Source organism: Amblyomma maculatum, chromosome 5 (assembly GCF_055883805.1).
Source record: "Amblyomma maculatum isolate TAMU_Amacu chromosome 5, ASM5588380v1, whole genome shotgun sequence".
Lineage (NCBI taxonomy): Eukaryota > Metazoa > Arthropoda > Arachnida > Ixodida > Ixodidae > Amblyomma > Amblyomma maculatum.
This window is the reverse complement of record NC_139348.1, coordinates 107719135-107743448: the sequence shown is the minus strand read 5'-3', so window position 1 is coordinate 107743448 and position 24314 is coordinate 107719135. Positions and strand designations below refer to the sequence as shown.

General features: G+C 44.7%; 1 protein-coding gene across 1 annotated transcript in view; it reads left to right on the top strand.

Annotated features, from left to right (window-relative positions):
- The window catches only part of LOC146189166 (uncharacterized), a 75180-nt gene that overhangs the window by 41653 nt on the left and 9213 nt on the right, over positions 1-24314 (top strand). The window contains exons 10-18 of the mRNA XM_084605196.1: positions 1097-1192; positions 5786-5878; positions 11433-11518; positions 14113-14171; positions 16734-16785; positions 16911-16978; positions 19421-19512; positions 21112-21177; positions 23478-23582. Coding sequence (XP_084461322.1) covers positions 1097-1192; positions 5786-5878; positions 11433-11518; positions 14113-14171; positions 16734-16785; positions 16911-16978; positions 19421-19512; positions 21112-21177; positions 23478-23582 — 717 coding nt within the window. The remainder of the gene's footprint in view (positions 1-1096; positions 1193-5785; positions 5879-11432; positions 11519-14112; positions 14172-16733; positions 16786-16910; positions 16979-19420; positions 19513-21111; positions 21178-23477; positions 23583-24314) is intronic.

Here is a 24314-nt window from a genome sequence, read left to right as displayed (position 1 = left end):
GGCATAGCAGTCCACTTTCCCGCCATGGCAGGGAGTATTTTAGGGTGTAGCAAGGTGAAGCGCCGTTTGCCACTGCTATCAGATGGCAGAGCGGAGAGATAGAAATGCCGACTCATTTTTATGGTATGTTTAAGAGAGACAGAGATAGAGAGGCAACTGATCAACACCATCTGGGGTATTGAACTGGTCCGTGCGTTCCGGGCTGCCGCTATGAAATGCTCTGGAGTCAGTGATTGGATTGGATTGGAAAACATTTATTGTCAGCAATGAGCGATTTGGGGGCGCTACACTTAGATTGCCTCAAGTCCGTTGCTCTCGGCGACCTTTTGAGCCCGCTCAGTAGCCCGAACTTGCGTTAACGGGTCTGAGCTGGCCAATATAGCCTCCCACCGCTCTAAAGAAGGGACTGGTAGTAGGTCCGCTGGTGGCGGCGCTTTTTTGCAGCTCCATAATATATGATCGTATCCTGCTATTTCGCCGCAAGTACGTAGCCGATTTCCTATCAATAGACGCACGTGTGGACATAAGGGTGAGTGTGGAGTGGTACACTTGGTAGTGTGTGTAGTGGTGAGAGTGAAAGAGGGTGTGAGGCGACAGGTTATTTAGTGGATTGGGAAGTTACGGCAATGTTATGAATGCGACAATGGGGTGGCAACATGGGAGTCAAATAATGTTGCCAAAAGTGACTTTATCATGTTCCTAATTACTGAATGCGCAGAATGCAATGGCCGTATGGCTCCGTAATTCTTCTGCGTGGGTCTAAATGACCGCCTCTAAATTCCTTCGAGTTAATAAAGGATGGGAATAAATCAGAGTAAATATGTTTGGCGTGTTAAGTTCTTCCGCGGAGTGTCGGCAATGTAATAAAAGCTTTTAAAGCTAATTAGAACTCGGCATTGCTGCTATTTCACCATGGGGCTGTTTATAGTCGTGTGAGAAAATGCGGTTCATAGAGCGCTCTAAGGAGGTGGACACTTCGCGAGTAATCTCTAAAGCAGCCAGAACTTCCGCAGATTATTTTCGTTCACGAGACGCCGGAGATTCGCATGATTGCCGACTGTTGATCAAATGTAATCTTATCTCATTTACTTGGCAGGCCGAACTAGCCATGAAGAACCTGGTTGGGGTGCTGAAAACGTTCTTCTTCGACTCAGCACTGAGCAGTGCAGACATCGACACTGCTTCTGACATTGTGAGTAACCTGAAGGTGCTAAATATGCAAATGGAGAGATGATGAAAGCGAGCATATCGGCTGATTCTCTGCTTCGTAGCGGGCATCAGGTTTTCTTGCCACCAAACTAGAGAGTATAGTGCTTCAGGGACTAGTGTCTGCAGAAAATGAAACGGACTTCTAAGCCGTCTTTGTGTCCATCCTCCTTAGTCCTAGATATGGGCGTCTCAAATTTACTGAGTATTAATTACGCTCTGAGTCGGCACTTCTAAGCCAACCCATTCATCCTCATAAAACCTGGTTGTCCTATACTGGTGCCACCTATGCATTGTTGAAATATCCTACAAAACATGGCGGAAAACGAGCTACACAAAGTTAGCTTTCAGCGGCATGCGATCAGCTGACATATGTGCCTGAGACGTAGGTACGCTTTCTGGTTTTAAAACATACTTTCAGGGCATACCGTCAGTTTTAGGAGAACGTTAGCGCGAGCGCACATGAGTTGAAAGCTAAACTGCCCAAGAGATAATTACATCATTTCTTTACACTTTTATCAAATATACTGTAAATCGCACTAAGCTGGAACAATCATTACTATGTCGACAAAATAGTTAACACTTATTACCTTTTTAATCCAAAAGGTAAGAAGTGAATTAAAAAGATAAGAAGTGTTAACTATTTTGTCGGCATAGTGATGATTGTTCCAGTTTACACTTCTTACCTTTTTAATCCAAAGGAGGCGAAAAGCAAGGCGCCCGTGTGCTTTGCGATGTCAGTGCACGTTAAAGAACCCCAGGTGGTCGAAATTTTGGGAGCTCTCCACTACGGCGTCTCTCATAGCCTGAGTCGCTCTGGGACGTTAAACCCCACAAAACCAAAACCAAACCAAACTTTTTAATCTAAATGAGTCATTTTGAAGGCTTGAAAAAAGAGACAAAAACCCAAAATCCATCCCGGGATTAGGGAGAATATTTAATTCGTCCGTTTTGTCTTTACGTAGCCACAGCTCACTTGCAGGCAAATCTGATGAAGAAACCGTATAGATTCTGAAACGTCGTGTATTTTAATTTTTCATCTTTTCATCTTAAATATTGGAACTTAAATGCTCCAATAATCATTGTTATTCATCAATTCTGATTAATTCCAAAGTGTCAGAATGCTAACGAGCAAGTGATAAAAAACATTCATAGTTTTCTTTTGTGACTGTGCGGTCGCGCCTAGGCTGATGCCAGATTGTCAGTGAGTAATTTCTCCTTTATTTCCAAGCTGCCCTATTTTCGCAGATTCTGCTAAACTCATCGAGTGGTAGACCAACGTGAAAACATACACGATCTAGAAGTGCCCTATTTTTATTGTGGCAAAGTTTTAAAGCTTAAAGATAGCTTAAAGGGCAGCTGCATCACTTTTCGAGGATTTCGCGATATTCAAGGATTCAAATCTACATAGGCTGCAGGTAATGCACGCAAAGTGTTTTTGCGCTCGCATTCAAACTGATAAAGTAATCGACGATTAAAACTTGAGCTTCTCCTCACAGCACTGAAGGACTGCAGAAAATGTCGGTGATGACGTCACGGACTATAATAATTCTTTTTTTTTTTTTTTATTGCCCGCGCCCACTCCTTGCAGTGTCTTTTCTGATGCCGCGAAGCAACGTTTCTGGGGCTTTGCTTTCCTTAGCTTTGTTTTTACTGCTTCAAGCCAAGCGTTTCTATGCCAGAAATGCACTGGTATCGTCAATGACGTCATCATGCATCCGGAAGCCAGATAACAGTCGCGTTTTTAATCGCTAATTGCACCACTGATTCAAATGTTAGCGCCAAAACATTTGGCATGCTTAAACTGCAAGCTATAAACATTCAACCTCTCGAAACTGATCAAAATCTAAAACCGCTGCAGTTTCCCTTTAAGTGTGCAAATGCTCAATAACGCCTTATAGTAACGACTGCAAGTCATATGCTAAAGAACCAACGATAGTGCGAACATTCTAAACATGACTGAGTCTGTGTGACTCGATGCTTAACCTTAAGTCAGCTTTAACTCGGAGCCCTTATGCAGTGTTTTAAGAAGAGGAGGACCATAAAAGCTCTCTGCCAATATCAACGCTGCAACAGTTGTACTCCATGAACGTTTCAAGGCGGCCGAAAAGAGAGGCACTTGACGCTGGTATCGACCGCAACGCTCTCTCTGTCTCTTCTGTGCGTTAGAGGCTACATATGCGCTTTTACCGTGCCTTGAGCATTAATTTCTTTGTGAATTGAAGTTTAGCAGAAAAATAAATAAGATTTTTTGGCTAATTTCTAAAATATCATAGAACGTTATTAATATTTCTTTTTTTTTCTGTGCAGCCAAATTGCGGACTGAAATTTTAATATAAAAATATTTCCTGAATGGAAGAGCACTGACGCAGGCCTGCATGTCTCTTGTTTGACTTTCCTATCACGTACGGTGGGAATCATAGAAGGCCTGCGATAACGTCACCGGATTCTCGCCGGGTTTCTGCATACATAACGACGAAGTCCGGAGAAGCAAAGCGAAATATCGCTTAGATGGCGCAACTTAGAGGAAGAGGCATTATCGATCAATTGGTTTTACCAATTAGGTTGAACATTTCCTTTTTCTACTTCTTTTACTCCTCCTCCTCCTTGTATTCCATCTTCAAGTCAGTTAGAATTTAAACCCATGTTCGGATTCAAATCTACATAGGCTTCCTTAATGACAGAAAGTGAAGTGAAACTCAAGAGACTTCTGATGCGCGTACAAGAAGAGAGTGAGAAGTTTGTTCTTAAACTGAACATTAAAAAAAAAAAGACAAAGATCATGGCGTCTTGCCCTATCAAGTCCTGGAGCATCAAGGGACAAGAAGTGGAAGCTGTGACAGATTTTCTCTTCTTGGGCTCCAAGATTACCTCGGAAGAAGACTGCAGCCTTCATGGCTGCAGTTTCGCGGAATTAGGAGACGCCTGCTTCTGGGAAAGAGAGCAATGGTTAGCCTTGACCGCCTAGTAAAGAGCAGAGACATTAGTCTGCCAACCAAGATCCGTATAACTCGTGCTATGCTCTTTCCTGTTGTGATGTATGGATGCGAGAGTTGGACTGTGAAAAAGGCTGACCGCCGAAGAATTGACGCGTTTGAGTTGTGGTGCTGGCGAAGACTTTTGAGAGTTCCTTGGACTGCCAGATCAAATCACTCGATATTGTCGACCATAAACCCTGACTGCTCATTGGAGGGTCAAATTCTAAAGTTAAAGCTCAGCTACTTTGGTCATCTGATGAAAAGAGAGGAATCGCTGGAGAAAGATTTGATGTTGGGAAAGGTTGAGGGTCGCCGGAGAAGGGGTAGGCAGCGAACGCGATGGTTAGATGGCATCCTCGAGGCACTGCAGATGAAGTTATGTGATGTTAGGAAGGTAGTGAGAGACCGGAAAGCGTGGCGTGACATGGTCCATAGGGTCACGAAGAGTCGGACACGACTGAACGACTGAACTGAACTCGAACCAAACCGTACGAAACGGCATAGGATCCAAGGGTCTCATTCGGCTCGATACCCATCGCAATGAAGCTACCTTAGTTGGCAGATCCTGCCAATTTATGTAATATCAAAACATGACACAACCTGTCGACGAATCAGTGTTGGCCATAAACATGCTCTTGATATTTCGCCCACAACGCTGACGTCGACAATGGCGGATTTTCTAGAGAACGATGTCTCCTTTAACGCTATTACGTTAATAAGAAAGGAATGAAGTGGCATCTGGTAGGTACCCTGAGGTCACGGTTGGCAGTTTTCGGATGTGCATCGAGAGGAAAGTCGATATATAAAAGCTGCACCTCTCTAGTAGTCACCTATAGAACAGAAGCGTGGCGACTAACAAAGATGGCGACACCTAAACTGAGGACTACTTAAATTATGGAAAAAAAAAAAACGATCGGTGGAATGTAAGATAGTGGGAAGAGCAGAATAGGTCAGGTAACAAATGTAAGGTAACGATATCCTACTCGATATCAAGAAAAAAAAAAAGCATGATCAGGGCTAACTTGCGGATTTTGTGGCAGCTATATGGTGTGAAAAAAAAAAAAAAGAGAAATGCGGATTTTATTTTTATACTCGTCTTCAGAGTTACTCTAGCATGTTCTGCTTAGTGTTTGGTGCTCATCGGCTGACCGCAATGTTTGACCTTTCTTTTCTTGTGCTTCTTTCAGTATATGCAAACAGAGAATTGTGGTTTCTCTTGTATTTTGCAGTCTTATTTGTATTTTGGTTGTACTTTTATCAGTCCTACCACCTGTAGTGCCCCTTTGGGTCTTCATTAATTTCCCCTTTTAACGGAAATTTAACGGAAAGACGTAATAATCGATGGACCTTTATTGGGTAACAAAGTTGACTCCATTAGAGGCAAGCCTAGAAGGGGGCATAAGACATTAGGGGAGCGCATCAGATTTTGGAGGCTTACGTAGATAAAAAAGTCACACGTCTTACAGGACAGGGCAATCAGGGAGTATTGGAGAGGCCTTTGTCCAGCAGGGTACGGAGTTTACGCAAACTTTTAGTGGAGTCGACGATCGGTGTAGATGGCAATGGAGTGTGACTTTACATCCGGCTTGTTAATGGCGCAGTTGGAGAAATTACAGTTCAAGCTCTTCTACCCCGGCTCTTTGAAAGATCCTGGCTTCAGCAAGGGCCACACTGCCTCTGTCACCGCAACTTCGGTGAGTGCAGACTCGTTTGTCATAAAACATCGTGATGGTGAAAACGTCGCATCGATATTGAGGCAAACACAGAGCATTTCATGGGTTGAAAGACTTAAACTTCGACCCCTGAGGTTTCCATAAAAAGCCTGCTACCGACCTCCACACATATCCAGACTCATAAACGCTACAGGCTTCCTCACAAGCAAAAAAGGAGCTACTTAATTACATTCAACGCTCAACGTAGAGGTGTACTAGAGTCTGGGGCTTGAGGTACAGTGGAAGTCGCTGCATAAAGCGCAAGAAATTTGCTACTAAGTTCACTCGCTTTTTCCCTGCTGGTTTCGTGTGCTTATCCAGTTCCCCCTCTTAACCTCAAGTCAAAGCTCCTACACGCCGGATCTCCAAGAGCAGCCGCGATGCCCGCTTTTATGCCAGTGCACAGATACAGCTCTGTCCGAATGAGGCATCGCAGTAATGCCACTTTGTGCCCTCGAAAGTCCGACAGTTCAGCGCCAGGTGGCGCACCGGCAGAAAAGTGACAAAATGTAATAATGTAAAAACAAAAATTCAATAAATAGAATGAGGGTATAGTTAATCAAAACAATAATTAAGATATAGGGAGAAAAATGAGCATGACAGCTACTGCTACCACCCCGTTCCAAAGGGAACGCTCCTATATTCCATCCATCCATCCATCCATCCATCCATCCATCCATCCATCCATCCATCCATCCATCCATCCATCCATCCATCCATCCATCCATCCATCCATCCATCCATCCATCCATCCATCCATCCATCCATCCGCCCGTCCGTCCGTCCGTCCGTCCATCCATCTATGCATCCATCCATCTGTCCGTCCGTCCGTCCGTCCATCCATCCATCCATCCATCCATCCATCCATCCATCCATCCATCCATCCATCCATCCATCCATCCATCCATCCATCCATCCATCCATCCATTCATCCATCCGTCCGTCCGTCCGTCCGTCCGTCCGTCCGTCCGTCCGTCCGTCCATCCATCCATCCATCCATCCATCCATCCATCCATCCATCCATCCATCCATCCATCCATCCATCCATACATACATACATACATACATACATACATACATACATACATACATACATACATACATACATACATACATACATACACCCATCCATCCATCCATCCATTCATCCATCCATCCATCCATCCGTGCGTCCGTCCGTCCGTCCATCCATCCATCCATCCATCCATCCATCCATCCATCCATCCATCCATCCATCCATCCATCCATCCATCCATCCATCCATCCATCCATCCATCCATCCATCCATCCATCCATCCATCCGTCAGAGCGGCCATGGTAACAAGCGCAGCGCCACAAGCTTTCTCTCTAGGTAATATAGCGAAACTTTATTTGAACGAACTTCAAGGGACTTTAGGAAAAATTTTGTGAAAGTTCGCTGAACTGAAATAAGTGCGTGGAAGGTTGTTTCCAATCGTTTCAAGAAAGATAGGGTGTTCAAACCATATTCCAACCCATTCATTTGTGACTGCGCTCATTTGTAAGCGATGAATGCAGTAACCTTTTGCAGCACTTTTGAACTTAGGACTGTAATGGTTTTGAAATCAGTCATCGTGTTCAAAATCTTGTCAGCCTTGTCCGGCATAAAAGTCTGCTGGGCCAGCAAAGGCCTTATCTTTCTCCAACTAGGTCACTGCTTCATCAGATCATGGTTAACCAGATTTTCTTGGAGCTAAAGGGCCTAGAAGGGTTGAAGCTGTGGATATATGGCTGTGGAGCCCATTAAGCATGCAAAGCCAGCTAAGCTGGCTACAAGCTTGTTTAGATAGCTAATTCAGTCTTAAACCTAAAGGCGGCCAATTTCCGTCACCCGGTAATGAAACGTGGTTGAAGGAAAAATATGCAACGCAAATATGCAACGCGAATATGTAAATATGCAAAATATGTAAAAGTGCGGTTTGTGCTTGTTGAAGTGCTGGGTATGACGTGGGAGACACGGGGATAACGCTGCGGAAACTTTTCGTTGAACTGAGAAATAAGCAATTACTGAAGCTTGTTGAAATGTAAGGCGTTTGCGTAGAGCACAATGAAACTTCGGTGGGAATTTAGGAAAGTTTGTACAACTCAATAGCTCGTTTAAATGTCGTTCGTTCAAGTATAGTATTCTACTATAGTTCCTCCATCTCGGAGGTAAGAATTGTCGTGCTTTGCTGCATTTGATTTTCCAAGTGTCTAAAAATACGCCAAACCTACCCATTCGATTTCCGGTAAAGGTAAGGTGGACATCTATGTAGACTCACGTTAAAGTCACGTTACATGAAGCTCTGCAGCCTTCGCGACTCACGTGGTGGTTCACGCTGAGAAAGGTTCGCCCATTCTAACATAGTTGCATTCCCGAAGTGACGCGGATCGTTGTCGTCACCTAAGGTTGTGTGTGGTGAGTTCCGCTGCCACGCGCACAGGTAGTATATGCATACGGAATTTCACGAGCAGCTTTCACTTTCCACTAAACTGTCACCTCGATGTGCTCGTAATGTAATGCGAGCTGTTCCTAGCATTTGCGCTTCTTTTTCTGGCTATGCAACTAAGGCAAAGGGGGCGGAGCTTTCGTCATTGTGTTACTACGCCATGTAGTTCTGACATACCTGGCCTCAGTTGCGGTTTCAGTTCAACCTTTACTTGAAATCCTATTTTTCCAGCGACGGAGAAATGTCTTTCTTTAGGCTACTTGAGGTCTAAGTGAACGTGATGCGTACGTTATCGAAACAAGCGCTTTACGAAAGCGTACGGAAAACTGCGGGTAGACGCAGCAGAAGGAGCGGATACTCTACCGCATTTTTCTATAGCAACCCTTTATCAATGTATACCCTACTGAAACATTTGTATGAGGCAATAACCTCACATTTTCTCACACAATCTCGCTCAGTTCACATAAGAAATCACGTACAAGTCGCATATAATTGCATAAGGTCGCATAGCTTCTTGCACATTATCATAAATTATGTACGATATTTTATGATAATGATGTGCACCGTACGAGAATCTATGCGATTAAATGAGATGTTATGAGGTTATTTCCCCGTAGAACTTTTGGTTTTTCAGTAGGGTACCCGCACAGAAGTAAGACAGCGCGGGCCTCATGCCGTGGCATTTTGTTCACCTTGCTTGCGCGACACCTGTGAACAACGCCTCCTGTGTACATTATATGATAAATGTAGATTCACAATAGAGGGTGCAGCAATTCCTGATTTGAAAATGCACAACACCCAGGTTGTACTGGCTCGTGTTGTACTATCGTTATCAGAAAATAACGTGAATATTCCGTCATGGTGTAATATTCCAGAGCACGGTCTGCAAAATTTGTGAAGAGACTCTATTCTGCTGCGCAGTGAGATGATGCGTTTCGAATCTGTAGCTTTGGCTGCATAGCTAGAAAAGATTGCTGGTGGTTTAACTATGGTTAAGTCTAGTTTGCAGCGATAGCTTCATGCCCTCCACTGTGGCATTTCTTTCTCTCTATTTTCGCGCCCACCTTCCTCCTTTTCCTTACGACTTGGTTAAGGTGTCCGCGGAAAACTGTGAGAGATACTGCGCCTCTTCTTTCCTGTATACCACTTTGAAAGCCGCTGATGCCTGCCGCACTGAGTTTACTTATGCTGTGCGGTGCGGCGTTCGAGGAAGCGCCAAATGAATGGCGCCGCACAGACAACGGGATCGAATGCCCGGCCGGGTTAACTTCGCCTGATTACGCCAACACTAGTGACGTCATGACCAGAACGTCACTTCTGGTTATTAGCCATGGCCGAGTGTAACGTCACGATGGCGTCACATCCCGTCATAACGTCACAGTCGATGACGTCACCATATGATGATATCATAGCCAGTCATTGTCATTACTTATGACTATTTAGTCATGACTAATTAGTGCTAGTTAGTGACTTGGTAGTCCCAATTAAATTCAAATCAGTCCAATCTAATCTAGTCCAATCCAATTTTGTCCAATGCTGAGTACACGTTCGCCAAAAATGCGCCAATGACTAGGCCATCATCATCATCATCACTAGTGTCATGCTCATGCTAAAGCTCATGCTCATGCTCATGCGCTACTCAAAGTCCCGGGCGTGGCGCAGTTGGTAAAGCACTTGGCTGGGGATGCGAGGGATGGAGGTTCGATTCCCGGTGGAGACCTATTTTTCCCAGCGGTTAATGGATGGATGGATGGAATATAGGAGCCTCCCCTTTGGAACAGGGTGCTAGCGGTAGCTATCATGCTCATTTCTCTCCCTATATCTAAATTATTGTTTTGGTTAACTATACCATCATTCTATTTATTGAATTTTTGTTTCTACATTATTAACATCATGTCACTTTTCTGCTTTTAAACCACCAACTTGCGGCGATTTAGTGCTGCGTGACTTAGTACTGCAGCGCCGCCAGCTGTGGCGGTTGCCAGGCAACGCCGGACGTGTGCCTGTAGGAGCGGTGGCTGCGCGGCGACTGCGACGAGTCGAGTTGCCCGAGAGTCGATTGATTGATTGATTGATTGAAAAACTTTATTTTTTACCAGAAGAAGCCGATCACCCCCGCCCCAGGCACGTAGGCCTAGGAGACGGGAGCCGCCGCGTTAAAGGCTGGCTGGCAGGCCTTGGCCCATGACAGCCTTCTTCGCCAGGTGGACGATGTTGCGCTAGAGCTCAGGGTACAAGCTTTGTAGCAGGGTCTCCCAGTTCTCTCTACTAACTATATTTTGTTCCATTTCGGTAGAGTGCAGGCATTCTCATATGGGGTCGAGGGTCCCTGTCGCCCCACAATCACTACATCTATCATGGTCTCTCGTCTCGGGCTACACATGGTACTCCAAAACCAGATTCATGAACGTATTAGTTTGCGAGCGCCTCCATGCAGCAGCTTTTTGTTATTCAATTTTGGGTCTCATTATCGATTGGCACGTAGGCTGGTACCTCCGGAGAATCGAGGGCCGTGGTGTGACGTCACAGTGCGGCCACGGCTCAAGGTGCGGCGACGGCGAAGAGGCGAAAAGCTGTCGTAATGTATAGCTATCGCTACAAAAGGAGATCTGCGTATTGTAAAGATGAAAGAGCCGTTTAAAGCGCGCAGGAAAGAGCCGAAAGTGCAGCACGCCACCACAGTACACGACACGCAGAGGTATACAGGCAGCATATAGCGCAGATGTGTCGCTTGCCAGGAGAGACAAAGCAAAGCTCGATATACCAGTTCGCTGCTTGGTTAATTGTTTCCCACAGTGTTTAACGCTGTAATGCTTTTGATGCATGCAAGGCAACTGCAGGAAGTGTCAGAAATTGATCACATGCCCATGCGAGCTTTTTTTTACGTTATTAGTTACCTTTAGGATCATTCCATGGTGAACAGGGTAACTGCGACAGCATGCGAATGTGCCTTCAGGCAAGCCTGGTAACAGTAGCAGCGACTATTAGTTTCGTTGTTTATCGTACGGCTATCCTGCTGCAAATATGAGGAATTCTAACCGGAACTTGTAAACTGAAATTCCACCCTCACAGTGTCTCTGTAAATGCAGGCAGCGAGAGCCACCGGAGCCAAACTGGAGATGTTGAAAAACAGCTTGGGCACATTCACGTCGGAGATTTTCAACCTCCGGAGATCGTAAGTACGCGCCATCGCTGCACGGAAGCAAGTAAAGGCTCAATTTTTTCTTTTTATACCGTAGTGAATCACCCCCAAAAAGACGGAGTATCCGCCTTTTTCACAAAATGTGGCGCCCTCTGGGAGTGGTTGAAAATTTGTCTGCTACAGGTTGAAAACGGAGACGCAGCCGCCAGCGGATTGACGGTGTGTATTCTTGACAGCTACCGCCATCCGTCGGATACGCGTGTCACGAATATTAACTACACATGGCCTCTAAGATCAGCTGCGGCTGCGCCGATCACGGAGGTCAAGAACTGCGCATGTGCAGCGGGGGTTGGAGGTTTCTTTTCAACCAGGGGAGAGGCGCGCATGCGCAGAGCGGCCTTGTGAAAAAGGCGGATTGTTGCTTTCTAGCTGCTCCAGATGTACATGCCCGGCAGCTCATGAGTCTCGCTTGTGCCTTCGCTTCATTCTTTCTTGCGCGCCGGCGTGAGTTCAATGGGGGCAGGAGCATCGTTTCCGATCGCCCGCATGTTCACTGCTAATGAAGATAATTTAAATATTTTTGCGTTGAGGAGGGGTTTCATGGGCTATCTATTGCTCGTGCGCGTTTTATAATTTAAGTAAATAGTTTTTTATAGGCCATTTAAATGCAGAGGAATTAGCCAATACAGAAGCGAACTGGTGGGCGCGTCTGCTGCAGAAATTGTTTTCTAAGAAATCCCCGAACACGTGCTTGTGTGTGCCCAAGCTCGCCTTGATCTTTTTCTGCGATATTTTACAATTCTTGAAAGCTCGTGCAGATTACAGGGATGAGCTCCACCCGGCCATTCGAGCACAGTTCGCATTCAGTGCACTGGAGTCACTGGCCACGGTGACAGATTTTAGCGACGTATCTGCGGTAAAACATTCTACTGGGCTAGTCAATGCATATTGAAAAAGAAAAAAAGTTAATGCAAAACAGGACGGACCGAGGAAAAGCCGACTGGACGACTCTCCTTTTACCGATGCTTGGAGAAGGAGCACGATAAAGGACATAGAGAAGGGCCCACAGCACTGTAAAGGTACTGAAGTAAATCGTGTTGACGGGCTAAGTGTTGCATATTGAATACAATTATTCGTGCTTTAATCGAGTAGAAAAAATCATTAAAAAAAACCTGTAGTAGATTTCAACCCTGCAATTTTTCGTTAGGAAGGAGTACGCGACCATACAGTCATGGCGCCGTTGTCACTTGTAGGATAAATGTGAACCTATTTTGTGTCTGGTAAGCGATATCACGTGGTAGGGCATAGAAAGTGTCAGGAGAGATGCTCAGTTGGTGATCGAAAATGATAAGATCATGAGATAGTAATGAGGAGGTGATACAAGAGTTATTTTTGTCAAGGGCAAATAAACATGCCTGACGAGATGGAGGCACGGTCCTGTCACAATGGGCTGTGCATTGGCGTTTTATAACGTCGTTATACCCAAATCTCGGCCGAGCCTTTCAAAGTGTGACCTTAACTAGAGCTGAGCTTGACTGAAACTTGGTTTAGAGGTATCCGAGCGATGCGCCTGTGTGTCCATACTCACGTTTAGCACTGCCACAATTCAAAATTTGACATTTAAAAATCCCTTCGATAAACTGCTCGCCAGTACATTGAAACCTTGATTGTGCAGAGCATGACCTCTAGTTTTTGTATTTAATTACGAGGGATGCGCTTTTGAACGCAGTTGTGTGTGTGTGTGTGTGTGTGTGTGTGTGTGTGTGTGTGTGTGTGTGTGTGTGTGTGTGTGTGTGTGTGTGTGTGTGTGTGTGTGTGTGTGTGTGTGTGTGTGTGTGTGTGTGTGTGTGTGTGTGTGTGTGTGTGTGTGTGTGTGTGTGTGTGTGTGTGTGTGTGTGTGTGTGTGTGTGTGTGTGTGTGTGTGTGTGTGTGTGTGTTCCCTCTGTACAACTCAAAATTGCGGCTGCACCTCATGGACAGTGATGTAGTATTGTGAAGTATAGACAGCTGAAATTACATACGTCTTAAGTTTTATCTCTCTAAAACGTATCGAAAGAAGTGAAGCCCCTTGGATTGAATCTCGATCATTAGCACAAATGGCACATGCAAGAAATACCACGCGATAAAGTTTGCAAGCTCAACCGCCATTGAAAAATGTGTTAATTTTTGGTCACGAAAATTAATCTTTTTCAAGGCATAGAAACGCTATAGCATAATAATTGGTCTATTAATTTGAATTATCCGTCGGACAGAAGAGAGCTTCTATTTCTCACGAAAGGAACTGTTGTTTCTAACGTCGACCCGATGGCAGCGCAAACGCCACTCAAATGGGTCTTCATTTCTTTATAAGGTACCAGAAGCAAACAACATATACTGGGTTGGTTTATTTTTCTATTGTTTTTCTAGTTAATTTCACCGACCTCATTCCAGGCGCCTGGTTGCATCGTTACATTGCAATGTTGTAGCCACTGAGGCGCCAGAGTGGCTCTGTACTCTACATGTATTTCTATAAGAGCTCCCTCGGAACATCGTGCTTTGCGTAAACTGCACTCCTGTTCTGAGCGGCGACACCTCTGCGTACCACCTTCGCTGACGCGAACGTTCCTTTCTGCTAATGAATTTTGCAGGTGGCCAATCCCCACCTTCTCTCACGAGCCACGCTACTTCCACGGCATTAATACTATATGTGAGTTCTTTCTGTCTCTTTACACTCGCATCGCGCAGTTTTAACGCGAAGAAAGAATTGCATAACACCGTGCATTGTACTTAGTATTATTCTAAAAGCAAATAATAATAATAATTGGTTCACGAGAAGGAATAGGCGCAGTATCTGTCACACTCGCTCTGTGGACACCTGGACCACGCCGTAAGGGAAGAGAGGAGGGTGGGAGTGAAAGTGGAAAGAAAGAAAGAAAGAAAGAAAGAAAGAAAGAAAGAAAGAAAGAAAGAAAGAAAGAAAGAAAGAAAGAAAGAAAGAAAGAAAGAAAGAAAGAAAGAAAGAAAGAAAGAAAGAAAGAAAGAAAGAAAGAAAGAAAGAAAGAAAGAAAGAAAGAAAGAAAGAAAGAAAGAAAGAAAAAGAAAGGGGAGCCGTAGTGGAGGGCTCCGGAGTGATTTTGACCACCTGGGGATTTTTAACGTGCGCTGACATCGCACAGCACACGGACGCCTCTTCGTTTCGCCTCCATCGGAACGCAGCCGCCGTGGTCGGGTTCGAACCCGGGAACTCCGGCACAGTGGTCGGGCGTCTTACCACTGCACCACTCCGGCGGAGCTAAAAGCAAACTCCCGTCAGCGTTTTTGTATGGGAATATTCATGCGATTGTCAGAGCCGAGCAACGATCTTGCTTGCGCCCTACTTCTGATTGGAGCACCAGACTGTGACGTCACAGTGCCCGTGTCCTAGCGTGGGTAATTCAAACAGTCTCTTCACGAGGTACCAGCAGTCTAACCAGGTTAAGCCCTAGATAATTCCTTTTCTTTAGTTCAATCCCGAAAGTTAGAGCACGACTGAAATAAGGACGTGACTGTTAACTGGGGTCAATGCAGTTTCGGCCGTGCATTTGTAAAGAAGAGTTTACATTGTAGCCGTGCGGCTAGGCTTGGGCAGGATGCTAATTAGTAATGGCTCCCCTATTTCAAATCTACGTGGAGGACTCCAATAAAATAAAATCAGAACACAATTTCTGCTTGATATTGGTTAGTTGTCCTGTCACCCTGTCATCGGTTAGCAGTACCTATTAGCTTGATCGGCACAGCGACTCTTTTCTTCTACGGATAAGAAGTTTCAATGAAAGTTGCATTTGCATTCCTTTGTGGCTATATATACAACTCATTACTTCAATCGAAAATGTACAGAATGTAGGGTCACAGCCACACTACAGCTGAAACTGCCTTAATAGTCTAAAATGAGCGGAACAGTTAGAAATTTTGTCTGTTCCCAAGGACGCGGGATCGAATCCCGGCCTCGGCAGCAGCTTTTCGATGGAGGCGAAAAGCAAGGCGCCCGTGTTCTCTGCGATGTCAGTGCACGTTAAAGAACCCCAGGAGGTCGAAATTTCCGGAGTCCTCCACTACGGCGTCTCTCATAGCCTGAGTTGCTTTGGGACATTAAACCCCGCAAACCAAACCAATTTTGTCTATGTTGCGTGTTACTTTTCAGTTTCGCAGTGGACTTGATGATATGCAATTTTTCCGCTATCTGCGGCTACAACGTTTCTGTTGTGACGCTGATTATACTCCTGCGCCAAACATTCGTGGCATTAGGCTTCTTTTCAGGCTCTACAAGCACCCAGCCAGCTCTGGCGAGAATTAAAACGTTCTTCACGTAATAATATTATCAGGTTCTTTTCAATTTGACGGCCTTTTGCTTAAAATGTGCTGTCACTAGATTGCTGGGTTCTACCAAAGCAGACACGCATTAACTTTGCGGCGGCAGCTTTTGTGCAACTCCGCGTTCTTTTTTGATGGTGCGCTATCTCCAGCTTACATATTTTCCTTGTTGTTTGGAAAAAGTATAATACCTAGGATGTTAGTTTGTGGTGCCGGGTACGAAATCTAGTACACTCTTGAGAGCGCACAGGAAACAGTTCTTTATTGCTTTCTTAAAACTCCTCAGCTTTATGGCTGCCTTTCTGCAACGTATAATCCTGACGCTGCCTGCCGTTAGTGATACCCGTGGAGCCAAGTTCAGCAGGCCAACAGTCTAGGCTCAATAATCGCGAGAATTTCGATGTTAGCGGTGCACTCACGCCATCTGTATGCCTTAATGTGACCCCGCAGTAAGGTGGCAATAGGGCTTCTTTTACTGGAAACGATCAATACTAATGGGACCGGAATAGTTGGCTTTTAAACCAGTTTTTTTTTTCTCACACATTTGGAGAGCCCTTAAAGCCATAGTCTATAAGTGAAGAGAGCTCCGCATTGCGCTTCTTTTCATCTAAATGGCAGGCAGATGTGCTTACAGGTAGTTTCTGCGCAGTCCCAAAGATGGTGCCAGTTGTGGGTTTATAGTCACAAAATAAATGTTTTTTTTTAACAGTAAATTAGTTAAACATCTTAACACCTTGTTTAGCGCAAAAGGACAGGACAGACAGTAAGAAGACACGTGGTGTACGTGTCTTCTTACTGTGTGTCCTGTCCGTTTGCGCTAAACAAGATGAATTTTAAGACTGATCACCAACTAGCACAAAAATTATCATGTTTATAGTTAAACAGGCGCCCTCAAAAGATATGGTGCTCTTATTCGCAGACGTTCCGTACGCTGTGTTTGCGTGGGCCTACATGGATATAGATAGCAAGCTGTAAGTATTGCATGCGATAAGCATATACAACCAGGAACATGATATGTGCGAGCGTTTGCCGCCTGAATCGCGTTGACTTCTTTATTGCGCTTGAGAGAACTGGCCTCACTTCTTTTCTTTTACAGACCATTCAGCATACCGGTGTATGGATTCAAGATCATCCGCGAGCTTTTCAAAGCGATCGACTATCGAGGTAAGGCGCCTCACCCACAACATCACTCAGCTTCAGCTCGATACTGCCTACACTATGCAAATATATCCTATGGACATGAGAGCAGCGTCGAAGCATTGGATATGAAGTTTAAAATGTGTCATCAGCACCGCTATGATCAAGTAGGGCCTACTACATTTGGACCAATCAAGACTACGACAACCCCGCTCGGAAGGGGGGGGGGGGGGGGCTGCACTGGTTAGGGCGCTCGACTGCTGTTCCCTAGGGTGCGTTATCGAATCCCGGCCTCGGCGTCCGCGTTTCAATGGACGCGAATGGCAAGGCACCCGTGTGCTGTGCGATGTCAGCGCACGTTAAAGAACTCCCCGGTAATCGAAATTTCCGGAGTCCTTCACTATAGCGTCTCATAGCCTTGAGTAGCTTTTGGACGTTAAGCCGCACAGACCGAACAAACCAAACCAAGAATACAAAATCAGTTATAGTTGTCGGGACCCTAAAAGCAGTAAAACAAAAATTGGAAGCAGTAGATTAGAAGAGTAAACGCAGCCATAAAAGAGAGAAAAATAAAAAAGAAAGCACAGACGTGGATGAGGATGGAAATGACGGCAGCTATATATGTGTTGTCTTGTATTGGTTAGTGGCATATAAGCAACTAAAGCTATAATGCGCGAAACGGATATAAGCTATTATATAAATACATACATTGTAACTAGCCGAGTACTCCACGCAGATTATTATGTTTATGGTGCTGTAATAGCAGGAAGCGTAGCCTTGTAAAAATCGAATATACCGATAGAAAAGGGGCTGGTATCGCTAACTTCACTTTATAGGGTTTGTTTTTTTTATAGACGGAGAAACGCGTAAGACACAGCACGGGATCCTAGGGACTAGCGAGTCTTTCGTTGTTTCTACGTGTATCTGCGTCTATAAAAATGCAATATATTATAAAATGAAATCACTAAGCCTGTAAAAGCTCGGCAAACTTAATGCTTTAGTGAGAAGCTGGAGACTAATAAAGCTCCCCCACCCCTTTCTCCTCCTAAAGAAAAAACCTATTTCTCTATTGGTTTGAGACTTTTATCTGCTAACCCGAGGCGAATTGCGATGGCGGTAAACCTGCAAACATGACGGTGGGTATTAAAATTATTGTTCCGAACGAAAATTTAAATGATATACAATGACTCTGGAAGTGGACAAAATATATGAAGCGCAGCGAAATATTGGAATATGTAAGTATGCTAATCTGCCAATTTCAGGGCGTGAATGCAAATCAGATTCATGACAATGAAAAATGCGAAAAAAAAAAATGGTTTCTTTGAAAGAAGAGACCCACGTAGTCTCTTATGGAAACTGAATACACGGTGGATTCTCTAACTGAGACGCAGAGAACTCTAAAAGAATGCTGTAGTAACAGATGAAAGATCTATGCAGAGGATCAAAATAAGTTGAACCGAAACTGTGATAACCGCAATATAACGATAACCTGTTCTTAAGTTCATCACCAGCTGCAGCTGCAATATCTGGTGGTAAGGGGTTCTATACTCTGGCGATGCGTTTGGAGTGATGGAGTGCATGCATGATGTAACGTATCGGAGATCGCGAACTTTGCGCGAGCACGATCTGTGCGGGATGAAATATGCGCTAGTATCGTGAGCAATACATTTTTAAGAGTGCAATTCGTGTGTTGTAAATTCAACAACTCATTGCCCACAGGGCAATGATGATAGGAGGGGCATATAAAATGTGAAAAGAAATTGGTAGCAATCGGTTGCATAAAGCCTGGTGGGCAGATTAGATTCAGGGAAGGCTGAGTAAAGTAAGCTAGCGCCGCACAGAATAAGTGGAGATCAGAGAGAGAGAGCACTTTGTCTCAACGGCCGTAGTTAAGCTTATGCTGATAATGAGTTCGGAAAAATTATATGGCACCCCATTTGCGCCAACGATTTCTAAGATGGGAAAAACTGTTGTCTTTGCCTTTCAAAACATTATTACATCAATATACAAAGTTCAGATCCTAAAGCTACGCCATAACTACAGTTAGAACATGACTTAATGAAGTTAAGGGGAGCCGCTAATAATTTCGTTAATGCGGGCACTTCGTTAAACCGGGGGAGGCATTCCTCAGTCAGTTAATCCGGTACATTCGATTATATATGGTGCAGAAGCATTCAGGGAGGACCGCAGCATCATACGTGCGAAGCGCAAATGCGCCGAAAATGAAACTGTCGCCCGCGGAAACGATCGACACCGCTATCATCTATGAATAGAGGTTTGAGGGGGATTAATGGTATATATTCGTTAAATGTGGAATTTAACAAATCGAGATTTGACCGTACATACATTAACTGCTTAAAAGCAGACCACACCGACTTTTGAACAAAGCCACGTGAGCATCAAAACTACTAGGTGTTCTTTGTAACGGGATGTAGCTTCGCGTCGACTCACTGGCACGCATCTTCGCAGCTCACTGGTGGGTGAACCAGAGTGGAACCAGAACTGAGGCCAACTACAAGAGGATTGAAGACTGCGTGGCACGGTTGGAGAGCAACTACGAGGTGATCCGTTTTTAAGATTTTAACGTTGCGGAAGCTGTGATGTTGACTTTCTATGCTTTGTTTGCGGAGTCACTCAAGCATTAACGTAAAAAAAAAAGAAAACGCTGCGAAGAAGAACGTGTCAGTAAATGTTGCAAAAAGTTTGTGGACGGTGACATCACTGCAAACAAACAAACAAAATCGCCATAACAGCAGCAACAACGAGAGATCCGTTTTAATGCCTTTTTTTCTGTACAAGCAAATAGACATATATGCTAGTTAGTTGTAATTTTTGTTTGGACACATTGCATAAATAAATCTCGAGCAAGATGCCTTGGATGGAAATAAAATTTTGGTGACTATAAACTGCGTTTTTAGGGATGTAACAGGACTGGCATGTTTATTTCAGGCTCCTTGCACATCCTCGTTTGCGTACATGCACTTGACTATAATCGCTCCTTTGATAACTACTTAATTTGTGCCTCTATTATTCCACGCATCCTCCTTACAGCACATTCGTAAAATGCCGCGTAAAAGAAAGAACATCAGAAATAAAGCAAAACCTCGCTTAAACGAAGTAGTGTGAACCTATCTGCGAGGCCAGGGACAGTGATGTCTAACTCGTCGCGCGAGCCCCCAGATGGCCATTAAAATATGTCAACAAATAAAGTATGATGTGAAACCTATGACGTCATAATTTCGTGACATAGACCTATTCGACATATCCGCGACAGAGCTTGCAGTGAATCACAGCTTTATTGAAAGGCGTAACAATCGAATTGGCCTTTCGGGTGTAGTTAGATCATGCTCAACATGTAGCATATGTTTCACGTTGTCATTAATCGTGTCTAATTTACGCAACGTTTTACGACTTTTTTCCAGCATTTTTTCATATGTTTAGACGACATATTAGATGCACATTTGAATTTGTATCGTGTAAACAGGATGCGTAGTAACTCAATTTCGGCGGACACTAGAACCGCGTCGAAGAATGGTCGAAGAAATAGAGCATAAGAATACTTGCACTGCATTGCACAGAACGCGGAAGGCTTTGGCGTTTCCGTTCGGCCGATCATAAGAAGCTCAGTTAACCACTTTGAGGTTATTCTTGATAGACTCTAGGTGCGACGTATATGAATAAAATAAAAGTAATAATGACGAGTTCACTCCTAGGGGGCACCGTTACCGTGTCTCCAGGGAAGGACCACTGGACGGTGTGACATAACGATAACAACTACTGATAATAGAGATATTTAGCTTACTGTGATCCGCGATCCGCTACCGTGATCCGCCACCGCGCGTTCCACTGTGCGCGCGCAGATCCCCTTGACGAAGATAGATGGCGCTACATACTTGATGGCGGTAAAGGATGGCGGCACATAGACCTACCGCGTGGGGACCAATCAGCTTGTACGCCCCGCCCACGCGCGGTAGAAGGTCACGGTGGCGGATCGCGGATCACGGCAAGCTAAATCTCTCTAGTGAGGATAGGAAAGGCGCATGAACTTTCACTCTCTATACGTTCCTAGCTGAGCTAGGTACTCGTGAGGGAAATAAGTCAGCTCACAACGCAAAGGCTTTGTGACAATGCATACAATGGGCTCGTTTTTTGTGACGCAGATCAAAAAGCCAGTGGAGCGCTATGAGACAATTGCCGAGATCGCCGCCGTCCACGTGCTTGCTAAGGTGGGTAATATTTCTTAGCGGTGGCTAGGGTTGTATATACGTCAGCAGACGTGGTATTCCTGTACTCTGCCGGAATATAGTGCCTTCTGTTTAAGACAGCACCTTTCTTCCAGAGAGGGCAGTCCCGTTCAAGTGAGCTACACCTCGTAGGGAAGACAGATAAGCTCAAATGAACGACCTTGCCCATGTCCTCGAAACTATAACGGGTAACATGAGAATGAGAACCTGAAGTTACCACAGAAGCCGGCCACAGGCAGTCATGAAGCTTTATGAGAGTGTCCCGGGTGTTTCCAGTGTATTACATTTGTAGTGAATTCATTTCTTGGTATTAAACGCATATATTCCATCTGGCGTCTACTGCTAATGGATCATGCTCACGGATCGTGTCCGTCCGTCCGTAATGCTTTCGTTACACGGAAGGCGGTAGCTGGCAGATGACACGGCTGAGCACTAACTGCACGTAGGGCTTCATGGCATTACGTTTGGCAGGAGCTGTCAACTCGGGCCTCTCCTTTCATATGGGAGGGTGATATCAGAATCAGCCTGCCCGGACGCTTGCATTCACGTTATCCCTATAGGCCACGCAGGCACGTTCATACGCGTTCGGTTAAAGCGGGGCTTTATATGTTGGTTGGTAGCTAACGCTATCGCGTCATCACGAAGGTGGGAGTGAAAACAGACAGAAAGAGGTGCCGTATTGGAGGGCTTCGGACCACCACGCGATAGAGGCTTTCGCCTTATCGCAGTTTAGTGATCCAAAGTGCCCCCTAGAATTTCCTTTGTCCGGGCACTCATGCTCGTCTTTCCGTGGCCAGGATTCTTTTCGGTATCATATTGAAGCTCAATCCGATAATACCAAAGAAGAGCTATATATTTCAGATCACCACTGCACTACTTGCATCATGCACACGTGGCCACATTTAATACACAGCGTGCACATTGCCTATAGACAGATGCAGCGATGTTGTAGTCTAGACCAGTGGTTCTCAGCCGAGGATGTGTCAGGGACTCCTTGAAACCGGGGAAGTAGGGGAAAGCGGGAGGGATTGCTTCAGAATTTCCGGGGGAAAGTCGGGGATTTAGGACTGAGGTAAAGTTAAATTGGCCACTAAAAATCGCGCACTTTCCAGCGTGCAACGGCCTACAAAGGACGTGTGGAAGACAGAGAGAGAGAGATGGAGATTTTAATGGTAGTACGCGTCGCCACCGGTATGCATGTCGCTAGAAGGGATTCGACTCCATCTAACACGTTAGTAGCTCGTCGGACATCCGAGAATCTTTGCATTGAAGCCCGTCCAGCAATGCAGACAGAGCTAGAATTTCACCAATGCCGGCACCAACAAACGCCGTAGACGCCCTCTCTCTCTGTGCGTGTCACACGTGCGCTTTCCGTTTCCGCACTCCTCTCGTATTTTTTTTTTTTTTGCTTTAAAAACTGAAATCGGCTTTGAACATTCGTGTTTTTAATCCTGGAAAATGTCCAATCAGGCCAGAACTATCGCATAGCCTTTTATTTTTATTTTTTCTGCGTATGACTATGGATTCTGCGGGCTCCGAAAATTGTCTTGGGGTCCCAGAACCCTATTTGAGAAATGCTGGTCTAGACTGATGCTGAAAATTGTCTATAACTTCCTTGCTCCTCTCGTTCTTAGCGGCACATTTCAGCGGACGTTAAATGCATGTTGCTTGAACTTAAGTACCGTCAAATTTGTGTGTGGTATAATACCGTACCATTCGTTATGTGACAGGATGATAAATTAAAGGGCCACCGATGACTTGTATTTTCTCCTTTTTTTTTTTTTCAAAAGGATAGACTCTTTGTCTTCTTCTGGCTATGTTGATTTTAACCGAGTAGCAGAACTGAGAATTTGTTGATAAGAAAGCCAGGTTTAAGTGTATCCACGCTGGTAGATTCAAATTTGCAAAACAATTCTTTCAACGTGATTTCGAAGTGAACTGCCATGCAACATCGTCCTAAGAATCGCGCCCAAGAGTTCAATGCGAACATGAGCAGCGGTGGTAATGTATCTACATTCTAAACTCCTAAATTTCTAAGAGAGAGAGAGAAAGAGAAACTGGTTAACGTGCCGCTTTCGACGCTCTAAATGTTTTACGAAAAAATTCCGACTAATCCCAGATTCAATAAAGCATGTTTTCAGAGATGACAGCTTTGGTGTTCTCGACTACGGAGCCGTGATTAAAAGGGCCAACTTCAGTTTGTTCTCACTGACAATATAAGGGTAGCGCATAAAGTGTGGAATGTTCGTCGTCCGCTGACAAGCGATTCGTGGCTGGCGCAGATGTTCAACGACAAGATCAAGCACAGGAACGAAGTCGTCGATGTCCGTCTGCCTTTCCATAAGCACGTCCCCTCGCAGACGCAGTTCTTCATTGCCTTGGCATCGGTTAGTAATGGCCGGTAATAGGCACGGCTGCTTTGAGGTGCTTCTTGCGAACACATGGAACCGACTTGAACACTTCCAAAGCCTCGAATGGTGATGGAAACGTTCACAAGTATTTTCTCAGTAAAACGGCTCGAAAATTTGAGAACCTCTTATCGAACCATGACAATATACCAAAACCTAACTGCTCTTCATTTCCCCGTAGTTTTTGTTTTGTGGGCTTCGTGACGTGCGTCTGCTTCTTTGTTTGTTTTTGTTTTTTGCAAGTATATACTTTATGCGGTTACTAAAAAGTGTTACCCTACTGAAAAACTAAAAGTTCTACTTCGCAATAACCTCACAAAATATCACCAAATCGCATATACTCACATGCGGTGGACATCATTATCATAAAATATTTCTCATAATTTATGACAATGTGCAAGAAACTATGAGATTTAATGCAATTATATGCGATTTATATATGATTTCTTATGCGAATTGAGTGAGATTGTGCGAGAAAATATGAGGTTATTGCCTCATACAAATGTTTCAGTAGGGATAGTTTGTTTAAGTACCAATTTCTGTCCACAAAAGACATCACTTCATTTGTCGAATTCGCTCTCTTTTGTTGAATGAACGAAAACATGCCTTATGGCCTGTTCGAGGTACGATCTGGAGCCGACGCAATTCTTGATCTGGTTCTAAAAAAGTATTTTCGGTGATGCATTCAGTACCTGACTATTATCTTCCAAA